This window comes from Lycium ferocissimum, chromosome 11 (assembly GCF_029784015.1).
Source record: "Lycium ferocissimum isolate CSIRO_LF1 chromosome 11, AGI_CSIRO_Lferr_CH_V1, whole genome shotgun sequence".
In the NCBI taxonomy this organism is placed as follows: domain Eukaryota; kingdom Viridiplantae; phylum Streptophyta; class Magnoliopsida; order Solanales; family Solanaceae; genus Lycium; species Lycium ferocissimum.
The window spans coordinates 47,669,769-47,686,455 of NC_081352.1; the positions used below are offsets into that span (position 1 = coordinate 47,669,769).

At 37.3% G+C, this 16,687-nt stretch overlaps 2 protein-coding genes across 2 annotated transcripts; one reads left to right on the plus strand and one right to left on the minus strand.

Annotated features, from left to right (window-relative positions):
- Positions 1-601: 601 nt before the first annotated feature.
- Positions 602-6,791, plus strand: LOC132035908 (plant UBX domain-containing protein 4-like). Its single transcript, XM_059426061.1, has 4 exons — positions 602-1,104; positions 4,181-4,457; positions 6,023-6,118; positions 6,225-6,791. The coding sequence occupies exons 1-4, from the start codon at positions 680-682 to the stop codon at positions 6,603-6,605; spliced, it is 1,179 nt and encodes a 392-aa protein (XP_059282044.1). The 5' UTR covers positions 602-679; the 3' UTR covers positions 6,606-6,791.
- A 3,640-nt stretch (positions 6,792-10,431) lies between these two features.
- Positions 10,432-12,981, minus strand: LOC132036500 (peroxidase 3-like). The gene is made up of 4 exons (XM_059426856.1): positions 11,771-12,981; positions 11,490-11,687; positions 11,119-11,281; positions 10,432-11,008 (listed from the first exon to the last, which is right to left on the minus strand). Exons 1-4 carry the CDS (start codon positions 11,984-11,986, stop codon positions 10,590-10,592), a joined length of 996 nt encoding a protein of 331 aa, XP_059282839.1. The 5' UTR covers positions 11,987-12,981; the 3' UTR covers positions 10,432-10,589.
- Between the last annotated feature and the right edge of the window lie 3,706 nt (positions 12,982-16,687).

Below are 16,687 nucleotides of genomic sequence, written 5' to 3' on the forward strand. Positions count from 1 at the left end.
TTTCATGATAATATTTTTCAAGTTACTACGAAAACCACGAAAAGTGCCGATGAAACTATAATTACCATCCACATCTTTGTTACTTTGTCTTCCAAAGTTGACACTTTAATCACTTGAGAATGACTTATAGCCTCCATTTGGCTCTTCTTTCCTCAAATGGATGAATGCAATGTAATGCCCTCGTTTGGATAAATTGTTGTTATAATATGTCCATTGTAAAACCTTCTTTTCGATGAAGCAATGTCTTACTTTTGCATAAAATTATTGCAGTATATTGTTCTTTTAGCAAATCAAAACTAGTTAGGAAACCTCCAACGTTATCTAAAAATAGAAGAATCGGAAATAAAAGGGCGATTTACCCCTCTACTTTGTAAAAGGTTCATATTTACCCCGTTATACTATCGGGGACGGGGGTTAAAAATAAGGGCAAATATTTCAACTATCAGAATTAGGTGATAAATGGGCTAATAGTATAACGGGGGGTAAATATGAATATTTTCCTAAAGTAGAGGGGTAAATCAGGCCCTTTTCCCAAGTAATAAACCTCCAACAAAGGAGGGGAAAAAAAAAGAAAAAAAAAAAGAACCCAATTCTTGGGCGGAAAGAAACGAATATATACTAAACTCTACTCATAAGTAGAAGCAGAAGAGAGAAAGACGAAGAAACAGCAGAAAGCAAGATGGAAAATCAAGCAAATCTCCCCACCGACTCACAAAGAGAAGAACTCCTCACCACATTCTGTGAAATCACATCTTCAACAAAACCCGAAGCCCTTTTCTTCCTTGAAAGCCACAACTTCGATTTAGATTCCGCCGTCTCCACTTTCTTTGACGGCTCTGGCCCTAACAATACCCTCCCCGCCGCCGCCGATGACGACGGCGATATCCCTGTTTCCGCCGCCGCGCAACGCCGTTCTCCGTCGCGCTCTCGATCTCCGTCTCCGCCGCGACCTAGAAGAAACCCTCCGAGCACTACCCAAGGCGGCGGCGGCGGAAGGAGAAGTGGTGGAATTCATACTTTCTCTGATCTGAATCGTAGGCCTGTGGCGGGGTCTGGTAGTGATGATGATGAGCCTCAAGAGTATTATACTGGTGGAGAAAAAAGGTATAACTAATTTACTACTAATGCGTACTTTATATTGCTTCATTCATATTTAGTTATAGAGGATTGGTCTTTATGTTGTGCTAGGGGTGGCAAACGGGTGGGTCGAGTTGGATATGGGTCGGGTTGAAAATGGATTGACAAAAAACGGATCAGTTACCCGACCCGCCCATATTTAACACGGTTAAAAAATGGGTTACCCGTCGGATAATATGGATATCCATATTATCCATATTATCCAAAGCTACTTCAAAGATGTTGGCTTCATGTAGCCAATACGGAGAAGATTAATTTACCATTTTGTCCATAAATCCAATCCCTAGTACATAGTTGCACCTCAACATTTGTGGGAAGAATAGAACTTCGAACCTTTTCAATGACACGACCTCAAAGAAAATCTTTTTTGGAAAATATCGACCCAACCCCACCCCCCCACCACCCACTCCCCAACCAAATCCCAGCACTACCCAACGATCACCCTCGAATGCACTTCATCTTCACCTACCCACCCCAACTCCATCCTATCCCACACCACCGCTCCACCCAACCCTCACCCACCCCCCTCCCAAAGCGTCTATTTCATATATGACCACTTTGTACTTTGAAGACAACCCCAAAAAGTGACTATGTTTGTAAACTAGCCATTTTTTAAAAGTGACAAAAAATGGCTATTTTTGTAAATTGACCATTTTTATAGTGACATAAAAATGGTTATTTTTGCAAAAATTTATTTCTTGGAAAATAACCGAAAATGCAAATTTGCAAAAATAAGCAACTTTTTTGTCATTTTTCAAAAAATGGCCACTTTACAAAAGTAGCCATTTTTGTGTCACTTTTAAAAAATGGCTACTTTACAAAAATTGACCACTATCTTGGAAATGGCACATTTCAAAATGGTTATTTTAATACTTTCACAAAGAAGCTATTTTAAAAAATGGCTACTTTTGCAAAGCAGTTAGTTTTTAAAGTAACTACTTTCACAAAATGACTATTCATGAAAATTGACTACTTTCAAAAAGTGACTATTTTTAAAAAGTATCTACTTTCACAAAGTGGCTATTTTCTAAAAGTGACTACTTTTACAAAGTGACTATTTTCTTAAGTGAATACTTTTGCAAAACGACTATTTTTGAAAAGTAGCTACTTTTCGCAAGTAATATTTTGAAAAAGCGGCTACTTTTGTAATGTGATTACTTTTGCAAAGTTGCTATTTTTGAAAGTTACTACTTTCACAAAATGTCTAGTTTTGCAAAGTTGAGAGATAGAGGTGGTGGTAGGGAGGTGAGAGGTAAGGGTTGGGGGTAGGTGGTGATAGGGGTAGGGGGTGGGCTGGGTGGTTATAGGGGTGGGGAGGGAGGTAGTGGGGGGTGGTGGGGGTGGGGGTAGGAGGGGGTGGTTAAGGAACTTGTTTTCTAGAGAAAATATTTTCCAAAACATTTTGACCAACCAAACATGGGAAAATTAAAAAACATTTCCTTCATACCAAACACACTCTATATGTTGTGGGTTTTATCCATTTTACCCATTAATTTACCCATATTTTAAGTGGATAATATGGGTTGACTCATATTGGACCCATATTAAATGGATAGGATATCCAACCCATTTAAAATGGGTTGGATCGGGCGGATAACCATATTTTAAACCCATTTTGCCACCTCTATGTTGTGCATTTGGTTGTTTTTTAGTAAGAATTGGAGAAAAGTGTTTGAGTATGATTTCTTGGGACTTACTGGTTGAGATATTTGAGGCATTGATAAGAGGAATATGTGAAAACTGTGATGATAGTAAGTTATTATTCCACTTATTCTTAATTAAAGGGGTCGTTTGGTAACTGGTTAGAGTTATGCATGTATTAGTAATACATGAATTAGTTATGAGGGAATCTATTAGTTATTCATGTACTTAGTTATTCCACCTTCTATCCTGCACGAAATAATACATTCTTTCATAAGTTATGCATGTATATTAGTTATGTGGGGTTTTAAATTGCAAATCAACAACATATTAATTTTATACATGAATAACTTACCTTCTAACTAGCTACCAAACGACCCCTCAACTGTGGTGCCCGCTCAACTCCTACATCCTCCCACTAAGTACAGATCATCTAGCTTTTTTTGCTTCTACCAGGACTTGTATCCCGGTTTCCCGTAGTCTTCATTCTCTCTTGTTGAACACTATGTCACACCCTTGGGTGCCTCGCTATATGTATTTTGATATTACAATGTTGCATGATGTATTTGCTTATCAATGTGACGTGTTTACACTGGCAATTTTGGTCATCTAAGCCAGTGGGCCCTTGACCTAGTATTTAAGGAGGGGGTGCTGAGAGTTGACACACAATCAGGCTCAAGTATGGGATTGGGTCGAATTTATGGGTTTAACGTGTTTTTCCTACGAGTATGTCCTATATGGTATAAAGGGGAGCCTTAGCGTAACGGGTAAAGTTGCTGCCATGTGACCATGAGGTCACGGGTTTGAGCCATGGAAACAACCTTTTGCAGAAATGTAGGGTAAGATTGCGTACAATAGACCTTGTGGTCCGGCCCTTCCCTTGGACCCCGCGCATAGCGGGAGCTTAGTGCGCCATGCTTTCCTTTTGTGTCCTATGGTACCTGTTTTTACCAATTGGTGGTGTAAATATTGGATATTCCTATTATTATGATGTCGTGAAATTTCATTATTTGGCTTGGACTTAAGTGGCTTTATGACTTGTTCATGTATTTAAGTATTTTTAGAAATGCCGGAATATGAAAAATCAAACACGTAGTGCTCGCCATCCAAAAGAAATTAAACATGTAGTACTTTATAAGAACTAGTATAAGAATTTGCTTCTGGTACATGATCACATGGAGATCATTTAACTACAGTCTCTCTTCTCATCTGTCACCAGATTGCATCATCCAATTCCCTTATTCTGTTGTTTTGAGACGGAGAAAACAAATATCTTAATTACATAGTTCTAATTCTTGAGGTGTTCTGTTACATCGATACACTTGAATATTATTCAGACTTGTATTATAGAGGCGCAGTGTGCATTTTCACTAGTAATTTGCTGATCAAAGTCTTTTTGTAGTGGAATGCTTGTTCAAGATCCATCTAAAGCAAATAATGTGGACGCAATATTCGATCAAGCTAGACAACATGCAGCTGTTGAAGGACCTCCTGCATCCTCTGGCTCTAGAAGCTTTACTGGAACTTCTAGAAGACTTACGGGTGAGACTGTGTCTGCTGCTGCTCCTCAGCCACCTGAGAGTGTTACTCATATTATCACTTTCTGGACCAATGGGTTCACTATAGATGATGGGCCCTTGCGGAGGTTTGATGATCCAGAAAATGCCCCTTTCTTAGAGGTAATGTCAGTCATGAGTTTACCCTTTGAATGTTACCTGTAGTTCTTCATCTTTGTGGTTCTATATTCATTACACATGTGGTTCTCCTCAGCTGAGTCAACTAAGCCTCCTTTCGTTAGAATAGGTGTTCACATAAATTTGCACCATTCTACTCTTTTTGTTGGAACTGATATGAACCATAACTCAAGTGTAGCATAATGGATTCAACTGAGCATTTTTAAGTATAGGGTATGTCCAATTTTTTCTTCTACGAGAGCTTGGTGATAGGTCTTTGGGCAGAATTTGGATCTTGCTTTTATCCTAGTCAAAAGCTCCATTTCAAACTAGTTGACGTGATGGCATTATTCAGACTACAAAACACAAAAACTGGACCTTGCATATAGATTAGTTCATGGTTTTTGTTAGGAATCTCATATATAAATGGCCTTTGGATTAGGTAAATGCACATCGTGCTTACTATCTATCTTGCACATCTCGAAAGTTGCTACTACTGAAGTATTGTGCATCTAGAAAAATGATAAAAGAGGCGTGTTGTAGGTTTAACAGTGTTTTTTAGATTCTGTTGTTTCTCCTATTTTTGGTCGGCTATAAACCACTTCCTGTAGCTATGGGTGACAACGATGGTTTCCCTCCACTAAGGCAATAACCCCCTCACCCAAACTCTGCCCCTGACATTTGTTTGCTTTTTAATGCTTCAGGGTCAGACCTTTAGTTACATAAATGTTATAATCCTAATCGTGTTATCCAATATTCAACCTCAAGTTAAAGTTAGTGACTAGCTAAAACTTTTCTCTGAAAGGGACCAACTTAAACCTTTCTCTGAAAGGGAAAATGTGAATCTAAGTAACAATGTAGAACATGTTTTGGAACCATATCATCTAAGTATTCTGATGTGTATAGAAGGTAATCTTTTCTAACGTAGTGATTTTGAAGCAAGTTTGTGACAATAGTAGTGAATTTGCTTGGAGATCCATTATCTTTCACTGGAAGGAGCTGAGAAACTAAATTGAAGGCATCTTAATTTGGTGCTTCCTAGAAGCATATGGAAAACCAGTTGTTGTGTCCTCGCGATGTCTAATCCTGAAACTGTTTTGTGTTATGTCCGTATATGTTGTCTACCCCAAACAAAAATCTTCACATGTACAAAAATAAAGACATATGCATCTTTTGTGTTGATGTCCACACACACAAAAAAAATCTTCACATTGGCAAATTTGAAGACATAATCACCCCTCCCCCTCCGACCCACCAAAAAAAAACCGAAATTAGTTTTTCTCTTTTGGGTGATGGGTCCGACTTGTTGAACTTAATAACATGAATTAAGCTCTTAATTCTACTCCCTTCTCTTTTGCAGAGTGCACTTGTATCTGATATTCCATATTAACTTTCTTTCCACATGACTTTTTCTTGTTGAAATTGGAGAAAACTCTGATGTAATTTCATGCCCTCGTTGTTAGGCAGAAGCTGAAGAACCATTAATGTGACTTTTGCTGGTTTTTGCTTTTTCTGTGTAGTTTTTATCTTTCTCCAGACCTTCTATTAATATTTTGGTATGTGTAATTCAGAGTATCCGAAAGTCTGAATGCCCAAAAGAACTTGAGCCAGAAGATAGGAGGACATCTGTTCGAGTTAATCTGACAAGGAGAGAGGAGGACTGCCCTGTACGTCCTTATTCCTCTATTACCAAAGGGTCTCAATTATGCTTCTAAAACCTTGGCCCTTCATGGTAACACACTTTTCTTAATTGGCTTGTGGTCTTATTTGCAGGTACCGGAGAAGCGTCGTACTTTATTTCAGGGCACGGGAAGAACTTTAGGTAGCACTAGCAATGCTGAACAAGTAGACTCCATTGGTGCTATGCCATCATTCACTGCAGCTCCATCGCCATCAGTGGGCCTAGTTGTTGATCAATCACAGCCTTCAACCTCGATCCAACTAAGGTTAGCAGATGGTACACGGATGGTTTCTCGGTTTAACTACCAACACACAATCAGAGATATTCGAGGGTTTATTGATGCATCAAGGCCTGGGGGATCAAGGAGTTATCGACTGCAGACGGTGGGCTTTCCTCCCAAACAACTCTCTGATCTTGACCAGACAGTAGAGCAAGCTGGCCTAGCCAATTCAGTTGTGATCCAGAAACTTTAGGTGGCTACACATTTTATGTTATATCTGCAGCAGTTACACCAAGAACCATGCTGATTTTACAGCTATATTTGAACTACATACACATTCCTAATCACAAGTAGCCTCCAGGGCTAGATAATGTTTTTCTTAAAGCCTACTGATGGATTTCTCTTTTGAAGTTGAGCCGCATTCAGAAAGTTCCTTCTACTTTCCATTCTAAATTTTTTCGTTTTGCATATTGCATGTTCCGTATTGCGCCACAGTCAGTTATTGCCTAGAATCTCTGCGAAGCGCGGTAGTCCGAGCTCTCAAACTTGACTACAGCTGCAGCTTTTATGTTATCCGTTCTCCGTGGTCTGTTATCCATTTTGAGCTCTTAAACATACTCTTGCAAGTATCGTTCTGATTCCTAACTTTACCTTAGTTCCAACAGAAGGAATACTAAGGAGAAAACTCGCTCTCTATGTTAAACTTAAGTATGAAACCGTATTATAAGGCAACTCAGGTGGTTTTAGACTGAACAAATTTCTGTGCAAGATACCGAGTTACAGCGACGAGGATAGAAGACTTTTTGTTTTGCCAGTAACCGAGAGTATGAGTGACTACCATGAGAAAATAAACCAATCATTGTTTCATGTGAACTTGAAGGTTATACCCTTCTGGAATATCTTATGAAAATTGTTGTTATTTTTGGGAGCCAACATTGAATCTAAGATAATCGAATATTTGTTATATAGTTTATTACGGTCCCTAAAAGATTTGCCAAACAGACAGATTTTTTTTTTGTTTTAATCTTTTGGTCTTTTAGAGATTTGGAATGAAGAGATTCGTTCTTTTCCCTGTAAAATGATGGATATGTAACAATGTAAAATCTAAAATGATTAAGATTGAGTCAATGTCCTATTGCAAATAAATTAATATATTATACAAAATAAATAAACTACAGTCTATAGGGGGGTCATTTGTTGGAATAAACGAATAACGAAAGAAAAAGAATTAATAACAACTAATTTAGAATGCACTTTATCCTAAATATTAAGATTTCCTACATAGTACAAATAAGAAAGGATTCAATAAATAAAACTTTAGTTGATTTCAAATAAAAACGGTATAAGCACTCGAAATGAAAATCTATGGGTTGAAAATGCGTCTATAGAAAGTTATGGCTGTTGAGAAGATAAATCAAGCTTGAGAAGGGGTATCGAGAAACATTTTCAAACCTTTCCCGCGTGAAATAAAATTAGGACCAGGACTAGAAAATAGGACTATTAATTTTCCCAGCTAAAGTAGGATTACTATTTTAAATCCTAGTTCCACTAGGACAAGAAAGTATCAATTTTCCTATCAATTTTCCTTAACTCCCATATAAATACTAGCATTACTGCTCTCAGAGTAGCAATACTTCTTCACAGAAAAGAATATACTAATTTTCTCTTTCTTTCAGACAAAAAGAATCGAACAATGGTATTTCCTGGTGTTGAGGCCGCTGCCTACTCTTTCATTCGTCGTGTGCAATCACATCCACAACTTTACGGTCACTTTCGCCAAGTCATGAGTCGTTATGATACTGAAAAGGATGTCTCGGCTGTCGTATCTGAATTGGAGAATCTGTTTCAATACCAACAAGATTTGCTAATTGGCTATCGAGTTTTCTTGCCTCCGCAATTTCAAGAAACGTTACCACATGCACGACAGCCTCGAAAGAACAATGTTATCTGCGCTGATACGAATAAATTGAACCCTTGCATTGTTTTTATGAATAAAGTTCAAAAACGCTTTGCTGATGAAGGGGGTGTTATCAGGGAATACTTAGAGATCATCAGGGCAATCACAAAGGGTAAATTTTCTCACAAAGAGGCTTATGATGCAGTAACGAAAATCTTTGGTGATGAAAATCAAGATTTGGTGGATGAGTTTGAGTTGCTTTTGGGTACTGATTATGGGGCTAGAAAGAAAATTAAGAAGAAGGGGGATTTATCACCAAGTAATAGTGGTGATGAAATCAAGACTCGAATGCAGAAAAAACATGATGACTTTCGAATGGAAGATGAGATGTTTGAAGTTGACATTCACTTGTCCCATGTCAGAAGAACTGTGAAATCTGCAAAAGTTTTGATGGAAATTTTGAGGGACTCAGCAGAAAATCAGCATCAAATTATCAACATCGACGAATATTTCAGTGCTGTGAGTCTCAGTTGCATCCGGAAAGAATACGAAGAAGAAGGTTTCTTTATTATTAAAAAACTCCGGGAAGATCCGAAACATGTTCTGCCTCAAATTTTGTCACAGTTGGAGCCCAAAGAAGCGGAACTGGTCAAGTCAAGAGAGAAGCGGAACAGATATTGGCGTGAAGTTCATGAGCAGAAACGGAATTTTATGACAACTTCATCATAGAAGGTATAATTACAGTATAGACATTTAGAGATACTTAAGGAATGTATAATTAATTCAGTATAGGGGTTTTCTTGAACTTGCTCTGTTTATCTATTTGTCAATGTACTGCTGCTTTGTTGTTTTGCCGTTGAATGAATTGCAGATAATTTCATTAAATACAGTAATTCTTTGCACTTTTTACTCTCATTTACGATATTGCAGATACTAATAAGCAAATGTCTATATTTTAGGCTTAAAAGCTCCATCAAAGTGTCAAAACATTTGATGATTTTGATTTTTCATGTACAGTGAAAGTTAGTAGACTGATCATCTTGCCACTTGAATTTTACTTTGTCATTATTGACATACATGTGGAGAAATAACTGATGATTAAAACGCCCTGTAGCTGATAGTCCTAATCATAAATTTAGAAGAAAGTCGCCTTTCATCTTGATTTCAATGTTTTTCAACAAAGAAAGTGACTTGCTATTAAGCTTAGCTGTAAAATGAGTGAGACTGACTACAATGCCAAACAGGATAAATGCAACTTATCATTCCAAGAATATTGAAGTTTCCGAAGCTACTATTTCGACTAGATACGGGAATGATTGAAGGCTAAGCATAAATGAACAATGACCACTGGTACTTTAGAGTCTAAACGAAACTCAAAATATCCAGCCTTATCTTACTGTCGCTATCACCAATCAAGAAGTGTATAGAGTAATGGCCACATAGAGATTAAACATGCATTTAGGTAATTAATACCCCCAGTCGCCGATCAGGAACTGTACTATCACAAAGTAATATCCTGGCATGACCTAAGCCAAAGCAAAGATATGGAAGAATGGGGATCAAATCATGACATACTCAAAACGCTGGTTATATATGCAGAGAAAAGAGTTTGATGAAGCATAGCATGCCAATATAAAGCTACTGTCTGAGCTTAATAAAGAATAAGCTAATATTAATTATTTGCACTACAAGTGTTCGTTAATACAACTTGATTTATGCTGTCTTATTAGATCTAGAGCAACTATTTTTTTTTCTCTAAACCAGCTTCATAACTACAAGTCCTACTATGTGTAGCTAATTCTGTTTGTATCCATCATGGCTGGAATTATTCATCATGATCCGTGTCTGTACACAGGAACTAAAAATTAACATACCCTTTCAAGCCTGTGAAAGATATATTATGTGTTCCGACAAAGAATTTTCAGTGATCATCAGTCCAAAATCAACCATAAACATTCAATCATGACGAAAAGGTAAGCCTCACTAGCTAAAAAGAGGTTAGAAAGGAATAACAGAACCTTTTCTAGGAAAGATTCCATTTTCGAACTTCTACACAAAGCAGCTCCAAGAATACAACAACAACATACAATCCCACAAAGGTGAAGTCTGGGGAGGGTAGAGTGTACGCAGTCCTTACCTCTATCTTGGGAGGTAGAGAGGCTATTTCCGTAGACAAAGCAGCTCCTAGAATCTCAGTTTTATTTCAGAAAACCATCGATATACAAGAATAAATTGGAATAAGTACACAATAATAGACATAATACATGTTACCCAAATAAATCACACACAAATACAAACACAAAATATTTGGAAGCTGGGAACAAAGTGCAAGGACTGCTCTTAACTATTCACAACTGCACAGTGCTTCCTAATCTCACCAGCAGAGCCGGTCTTGACTTCTATCCTGCCCATTTTCTCCATGGCTAGACCGAATTCAACATTAAATTGTTGGAGTGATCCTTGTACTAGCTGGTTGATGTATGACTTTGTTGTCGCACTTGTTGTCAAGGCTGCATCAGATTGGAGTAGCCCTTTTCTCTCGAGCACAAGCTTATAGTAGCTGAGATCAAATTTACTGGAACTGCCTGGATCCATTTCGACAATTGTCGTATTGTCATTGATTGATTTGCATTTCTTCATCTTAAGATTAGCTGCATATTCACTGTCTAGAGACGGATCTTGTGTGCCCCAAACTGTGGTAAAATTGTATAAACGTGATGAAAATGACGGGCAGTGTGAGACTCCAATGGTATGCGCACCTGATAGGAAATTGTTCATAGTAGTAATGATTTTTGTCCAAAAGACCTAAATGGAAAATCTTGATATAGAAGAAGCAGATATCAGCGTGGACGTACTAATTTAAACTTACCAGACAATAGGACCAAGTCTTTAAGGTCAAGACCCTTGCTGGCAAACGATGTCTGGAGACTGGAAAAGTTACTAGTTGGAGGAGGGATGTTGGCCAAGGCTTCCGAGGCGTTTGATAATCTTCCATCTCTTCTACCAGTTGGAACATTCCAGTAAGGGCCTCCCTGAAGAAAAAGGGAGACAGACATTAAGAACATCTTTCCTTTTAGCTTAGCCCTTTCATGTTTTCAATGACTAGTTATCTCATTTTTTTCTATTAGCGGCATTAACTATAACCTCAGTTCAATTTATTGGTCTGAGCAGTTTATGCTAGGCAAATATGGTCCGTAATTTAGAAACTAGAATGCATGTTGGTTCAATTTTTATACTTACTGTGACCACAACAGAGTCTCTAGAAACTAAGGCAACAATATCTGCACAAGAGACAATGCCAGGACATTCAGCTTCAACTGCTTTCTTCACACCATCGATGAATGAGAAGCCTCTCAGTGTTTGATTAGGAACTGCCACTTTTTCAGTCTGGTTTTTTGTGCTCGAAGTGAAATTCAGGAGTACAGAAGCATCACAACCCTGTAAAAAACCGATTAAAAAAATCAGAGAAGTACATTATTTCAAGAATGACACTCTTTATATGAAATGAGTGATGAACTTACCCTGACAAAGCAATCATGGAATTGCATCCTGAGCAAGGCAGCTGCAAGAGATGGAGCATTTGGAATGTGCTTTTGCACATAATCTTGAATTATCTTCTCTGCTTGTGGACAGCTCTTTGCATAGAAGTTGAGTTGTAACTGAGCATGGCTTGAACCCACTATTCCTAGTAGTATACACAACACTAGAAAATTACCCAAGTCTCCAAATTTGGCCATTTTAATTACTTACTTCTTTTTGCTACTTTAGAAATAGGTCTCTTTCTTTGTTCGAGTTGCTACACACACATCTACTCCAAGTTCGTAGATGTGTTTGTATTGGATCAGAGAGAATTTATAGGCACATTGCTTTAGCTAACTTGCGTTAGTTTGTCATTCTCCATCTTTTTATTACATAAGAAAATAGATTCGTTAGGGTCTGTCTCTTTCATTCAGTTAGAGTCATACGTTTCATTGGTTAGTTGCCAAATTCAAGCTGATAACCTTTGCATATTCTTGTTAAATTAATCTGTTAGAGGCTACTTCCTTATTGTTTTTTTTCTTTCTGTCAATTAAGACTTAAGATAGAAGGTACGGAGTATTTGGTATTAGTAGTTCAAAGTGGGAATCAAAATAAGTATAGTTTGAAGTCAAATGATAGAAAAAGTTATTTTGTTTAAAAAGTTGGAACATGCCTGTATTAAGCTAACAACCTCACTGGAAACCACCAACCTCACATTAATGTACTTGCTTCAATTTTCTTTTTCCTTTTTTTTTTTATGGGCAGAAGATTTACACTGCAGTTGTGACTTAAGCTATTAATTGGTTTATTGTAAGTGCTGAGAATCAAATTAAAGTTTACTAATTTCCGGCGGATAAAGAGCAAAGATCTGGAGCGACCGATTCGGCAGAACAACTCAAAAGATAAAGGAGTATCACTAATCTCTTCATGCTCGTCTCAAGCTCGAGTGTTATTTGTATAAATAAGAATCTCCTTCGCTACATAATCTTTTCTTCGTGTAAATAGATTTAGGATCTACGGGGCAACCTTTCCTAAAAGTTAAAAGTACATGGGTCGGCACCGAGTAGTTTGGTGTCTAAGTCGATTGGTCAGGCAACGGTTATTATTTTAGTATTGCTATCTATCCAGAACTGAATGAGATTGAATAGAAAGAATGTGAAGTGCTAGCCAGCTAGTATTACAAGCTTTTTCTTATCTCTCCCTCATCATCTGTGGTTTATAGGGGGGTTAAACCAATTCACTCAAAAATTTGTCCACGGTGTACTGTCATTTGGAACCCTTTGGAAGAGCTTTTGGAGCGTGATATTCACGTAACATATCATATCCCTTGGGGGTATTTTAATATGAGCTCATTTTAGTTTAGGGGGTTCTTTAAACACCCAAAAGTTTAGGTAGAAACTCATAAATTGATGATAGTTTAGGGGACTTTTGACTAATTCACTTGTAAAATTACTCAATTTTATATAGAACTTTAAGAGTTAGCTGATATTTTTTGCTCTTGCATTTGTATGTTCTCTATAATTCAAATTCTAGAGCTTAAAAATTTGTATATTTCCTGTGCTTTTTTTCCCAATATGTCGGTTAGTTTGATGGAGAAGAAGATTAGGTGTTTTTATTGTTTAGAATAGTTAATCGGTGGCGTTTATTTCACCTTTAAATATCCATGTCAGCAAGCTTTTTCCTTACTCACACGCTACACATAAGTGAGGATCACGATGTGAGCCAGGTAACTTAGTTGTGCTCAAAAGGAAGGACATTAAGTACTTGGCTCAGGTGGCCAATAATATATAGCTATGACTAATGTACTAGACGTAGTTGAGTGGCTAGGTCAAAAATGGATACCAAGTTAAGGAGATTGTCTATGTATTTTACCTTTAATTTGAGAATGTTACACCTCGTAAATTTCCGCGTTGATTGTGTCGTAAGTAAACTAACGTGAGTCCAGAGAGGCTATGATACCCCTATAAGGTTAAGGAAGACTTTTAATAAGTGTTAGACAAGTATTTAAAGGTTTCGGGATCAAGCGAATCGAAGAAATTAAGTTTGTTGAAAATTTGGGAAAACTTGGCAGAATTCCGACAGGAAATTTTGGTCCAACTTGAGAGAGGCATATCTCCTAGAATATGAGGAGTTACGGAATCCATAACCTATGTAAATTAAAGTTCGGCTAGTCTTCTTTCTAATGCAACTGACAAATCGCAATTCCGAGAAGTATGGGATAAAGTACGACCCATACAAAAATGTACGTCCCGTACATTCTGGACATACCTTACTTGAAATTTCCAAAAAGTTGAAATTTTTTGACCTTCAAGTACGGGATGAACAGTAACCCGTACTTTGTCCGAAATTTCCAGAAATTGGAAGTCGGTGGATTTTTTTTTCCTAAGCCTATAAATAGATGTTTCCTCGACTTGGGCCTCATTTTCACCCAAAAATAAATCCCTAATGTCTCTCTAAGCTTCCCGTAACATCCATAAACACTCCAAATCAAAATCAAGAGAAGATTAACCTTGAAAACCTAAGTTAATTTTGAGAAGTTGGATGTTCTTGCTTTCACTTGGAGTTGTGGGGATTAAGTCTTGGAGCAAGTTGTGTGAGTTGAAATTCTTCAAATATAAGGTATGTTCTTCATCTTATCTCTTATGTTAAGTTGATTTGAAGGTTTAGCAAGTCTTAGAAAGTGAAAAGAGTTATGGGGAAAAGTTCAAATATGAATTGATGATATTTTGAGTTGTAAATTAACTTGAGCTATAATTGTTAGCATGTTATGAGTATAATCTTGTTATGAGGGGTAATAATGATGTTGAGGAAGTGTGGTATACAAGTGTATAAGGGGTTGTATTGAAGTTATTGTTATGGATTGTTTATGAAAAGAAGTTTGGGATTGGATTGAGTATAATTGGAATGTAATCTTTTGATTATGGAATTGTTGGTGTTTTTATTGTGGTTTTGAGAGTTGTTTTTGAGTTGGAGGAAATAGAAGATAGAAGGGGAAATGCTGCCCAATTTTCGTTAGCTCATTTATTAATCTAGTTTGACCACATAAGCGTTTCAATGTCTTACCTGGAGTGCGAATCATTTTGAATGTAGATTTACGAGCTCGGAAGGATAGGCGTTGAGTAGTTAAGGAGACGACGAGGTATGTTAAGGCTAACACTTTCTTTCTAAAGGCATGATTCCCTTATTGTGAACCCATACATGTTATCTATAATGTCCTATTTCCTAAAATTGCTAGAAACTCATAATTCTCAAGGTTCCTATGGTATTGTTGATAAAGTTCCCTATTATGATGATGATGATTCCATTTCTAAAGATACCAAGGCTTATAGTTCTTGATGTTCTCGTGATATTATTGAACTTGTTCCATGATTATTGATTTTATTCATTGTTGCTGACCTCATCTTATAATAATTGTTCTTTCAAGGTGAGATATAGAGATGAGGATGATTCCATAATAGAAATCGGAGGTTTACCGACCTTACGTCACTCCGATAGAGTGGTAGCGTTTTATTTGGGCTCTCATGCATGCTTTATATATATGTATGTATTTTCTCACACCGAGCCGTACTATAGTCGGCAGCGTACGTCACTTAGATGTGCACACCACTGCAGTGGGTACGTTATGATGATACCTCGGACGTGGGATGATATGTTATATGGATCGGGCTGCACGTTATATATATATATATATATATATATATGTATGTATGTATGAAAAATGTTTTTTTTTTTTTAAAAGCTAAGCATGCATGACATCCGCCTTAAGAGGCATCCAGATGTACAGGTTATCTCTCTTATCTCATGTTACTTTCCATATCTTTATTATGTTGTTATTCATGCCTTACATACTCAGTACATTATTCGTACTGACATCCTTTTGCTTGTGGACGCTGCGTTCATGCTCGCAGGTAAGCAGGGAGACGGATCAGGTCCTTAGGTGCTTCATCAGCTATTTCTCAGGAGCTCTCCATTTGCTTCGGAGCTGCAGCCTAGTGGTATTATTCTTTTGTGTACATATTTAGGCGCCGCGGGATCCTGTCCCGTCTTTATGATTTCATGCACTCTATATAGAGGCTCGTAGACAGATGTATAAAGTTAGATGTTCTACAACCTCATTGGTTCATATTTTTGTGTATCATTTTTGGCAGCCTTGTCGGCTTGTACATATGGGCATAGTTGATGATGTTTATATAGACATGCATTTATCTTTTGATCTCATGCCCTTACAGATTATGATATTTATGAGTTACCTTTTGTGGTCCACCTAGAAATGATTATGAGAAGTATGTTAAGAGGTGCTCGGTAGATTAGTTCCGGGTGCCCGTCATGACCGTCCGGCGGGGTCGTGACAGAGAAGCTGTTAGGTGCCTGTAATAAGAATTTCCAGTTTAGCTACCCTTCCCTTGGTTGCGTTGGTATTCTTTATTAAGTTTGAAAGGCGTAAGATAACCAAATGAAGGAATGAAGGTACTCTTTCTATGTTTTATGGTAAAAAGGTACTCTATGATCAAATAGGTGGTTACTTGTCTAGTTGTCTTGTCATTTTCCTATTATATCTAACCTGTGTGTGCGTAATAATATTAGTTACAGAGGTTGTGGAATACCAATGTGGATGAAGTGATTTCTTCTTGTTGCTCATACTAGTATTATATGTTCACCTATATTTGTGTGTGTTAATGAAGTGCTCGTATTTTGTTTTAATATGTTTTTGGCCAGGTATTTACTTGATTTATAGAGACTTTTCGATAGTTCCTTTGGTTAAATAAAGTTGTTTATCTACACGTCTATACATATTACGTTTCTTAAGGTCAAATTCTCATTACATGAAAAAGACACTTATTATATTTGCGGCTTCAACTCGTTTCGGTGCCCCTACGTACGTACTTTCCAACTAGAACTATTAAACATAGCTGACAAGT

Excerpts from the sequence above, each read along its gene's own strand:
- LOC132035908 (XM_059426061.1), top strand. The coding sequence starts at position 680 with ATGGAAAATCAAGCAAATCTCCCCACCGACTCACAAAGAGAAGAACTC. Across the intron at positions 4,458-6,022 it reads AAAATGCCCCTTTCTTAGAG|AGTATCCGAAAGTCTGAATG; the intron begins GTAATGTCAGTC and ends TGTGTAATTCAG. Across the intron at positions 6,119-6,224 it reads GGAGAGAGGAGGACTGCCCT|GTACCGGAGAAGCGTCGTAC; the intron begins GTACGTCCTTAT and ends TCTTATTTGCAG.
- LOC132036500 (XM_059426856.1), bottom strand. The coding sequence starts at position 11,986 with ATGGCCAAATTTGGAGACTTGGGTAATTTTCTAGTGTTGTGTATACTA. Across the intron at positions 11,688-11,770 it reads TCCATGATTGCTTTGTCAGG|GGTTGTGATGCTTCTGTACT; the intron begins GTAAGTTCATCA and ends GGTTTTTTACAG. Across the intron at positions 11,282-11,489 it reads GAGACTCTGTTGTGGTCACA|GGAGGCCCTTACTGGAATGT; the intron begins GTAAGTATAAAA and ends CTTTTTCTTCAG.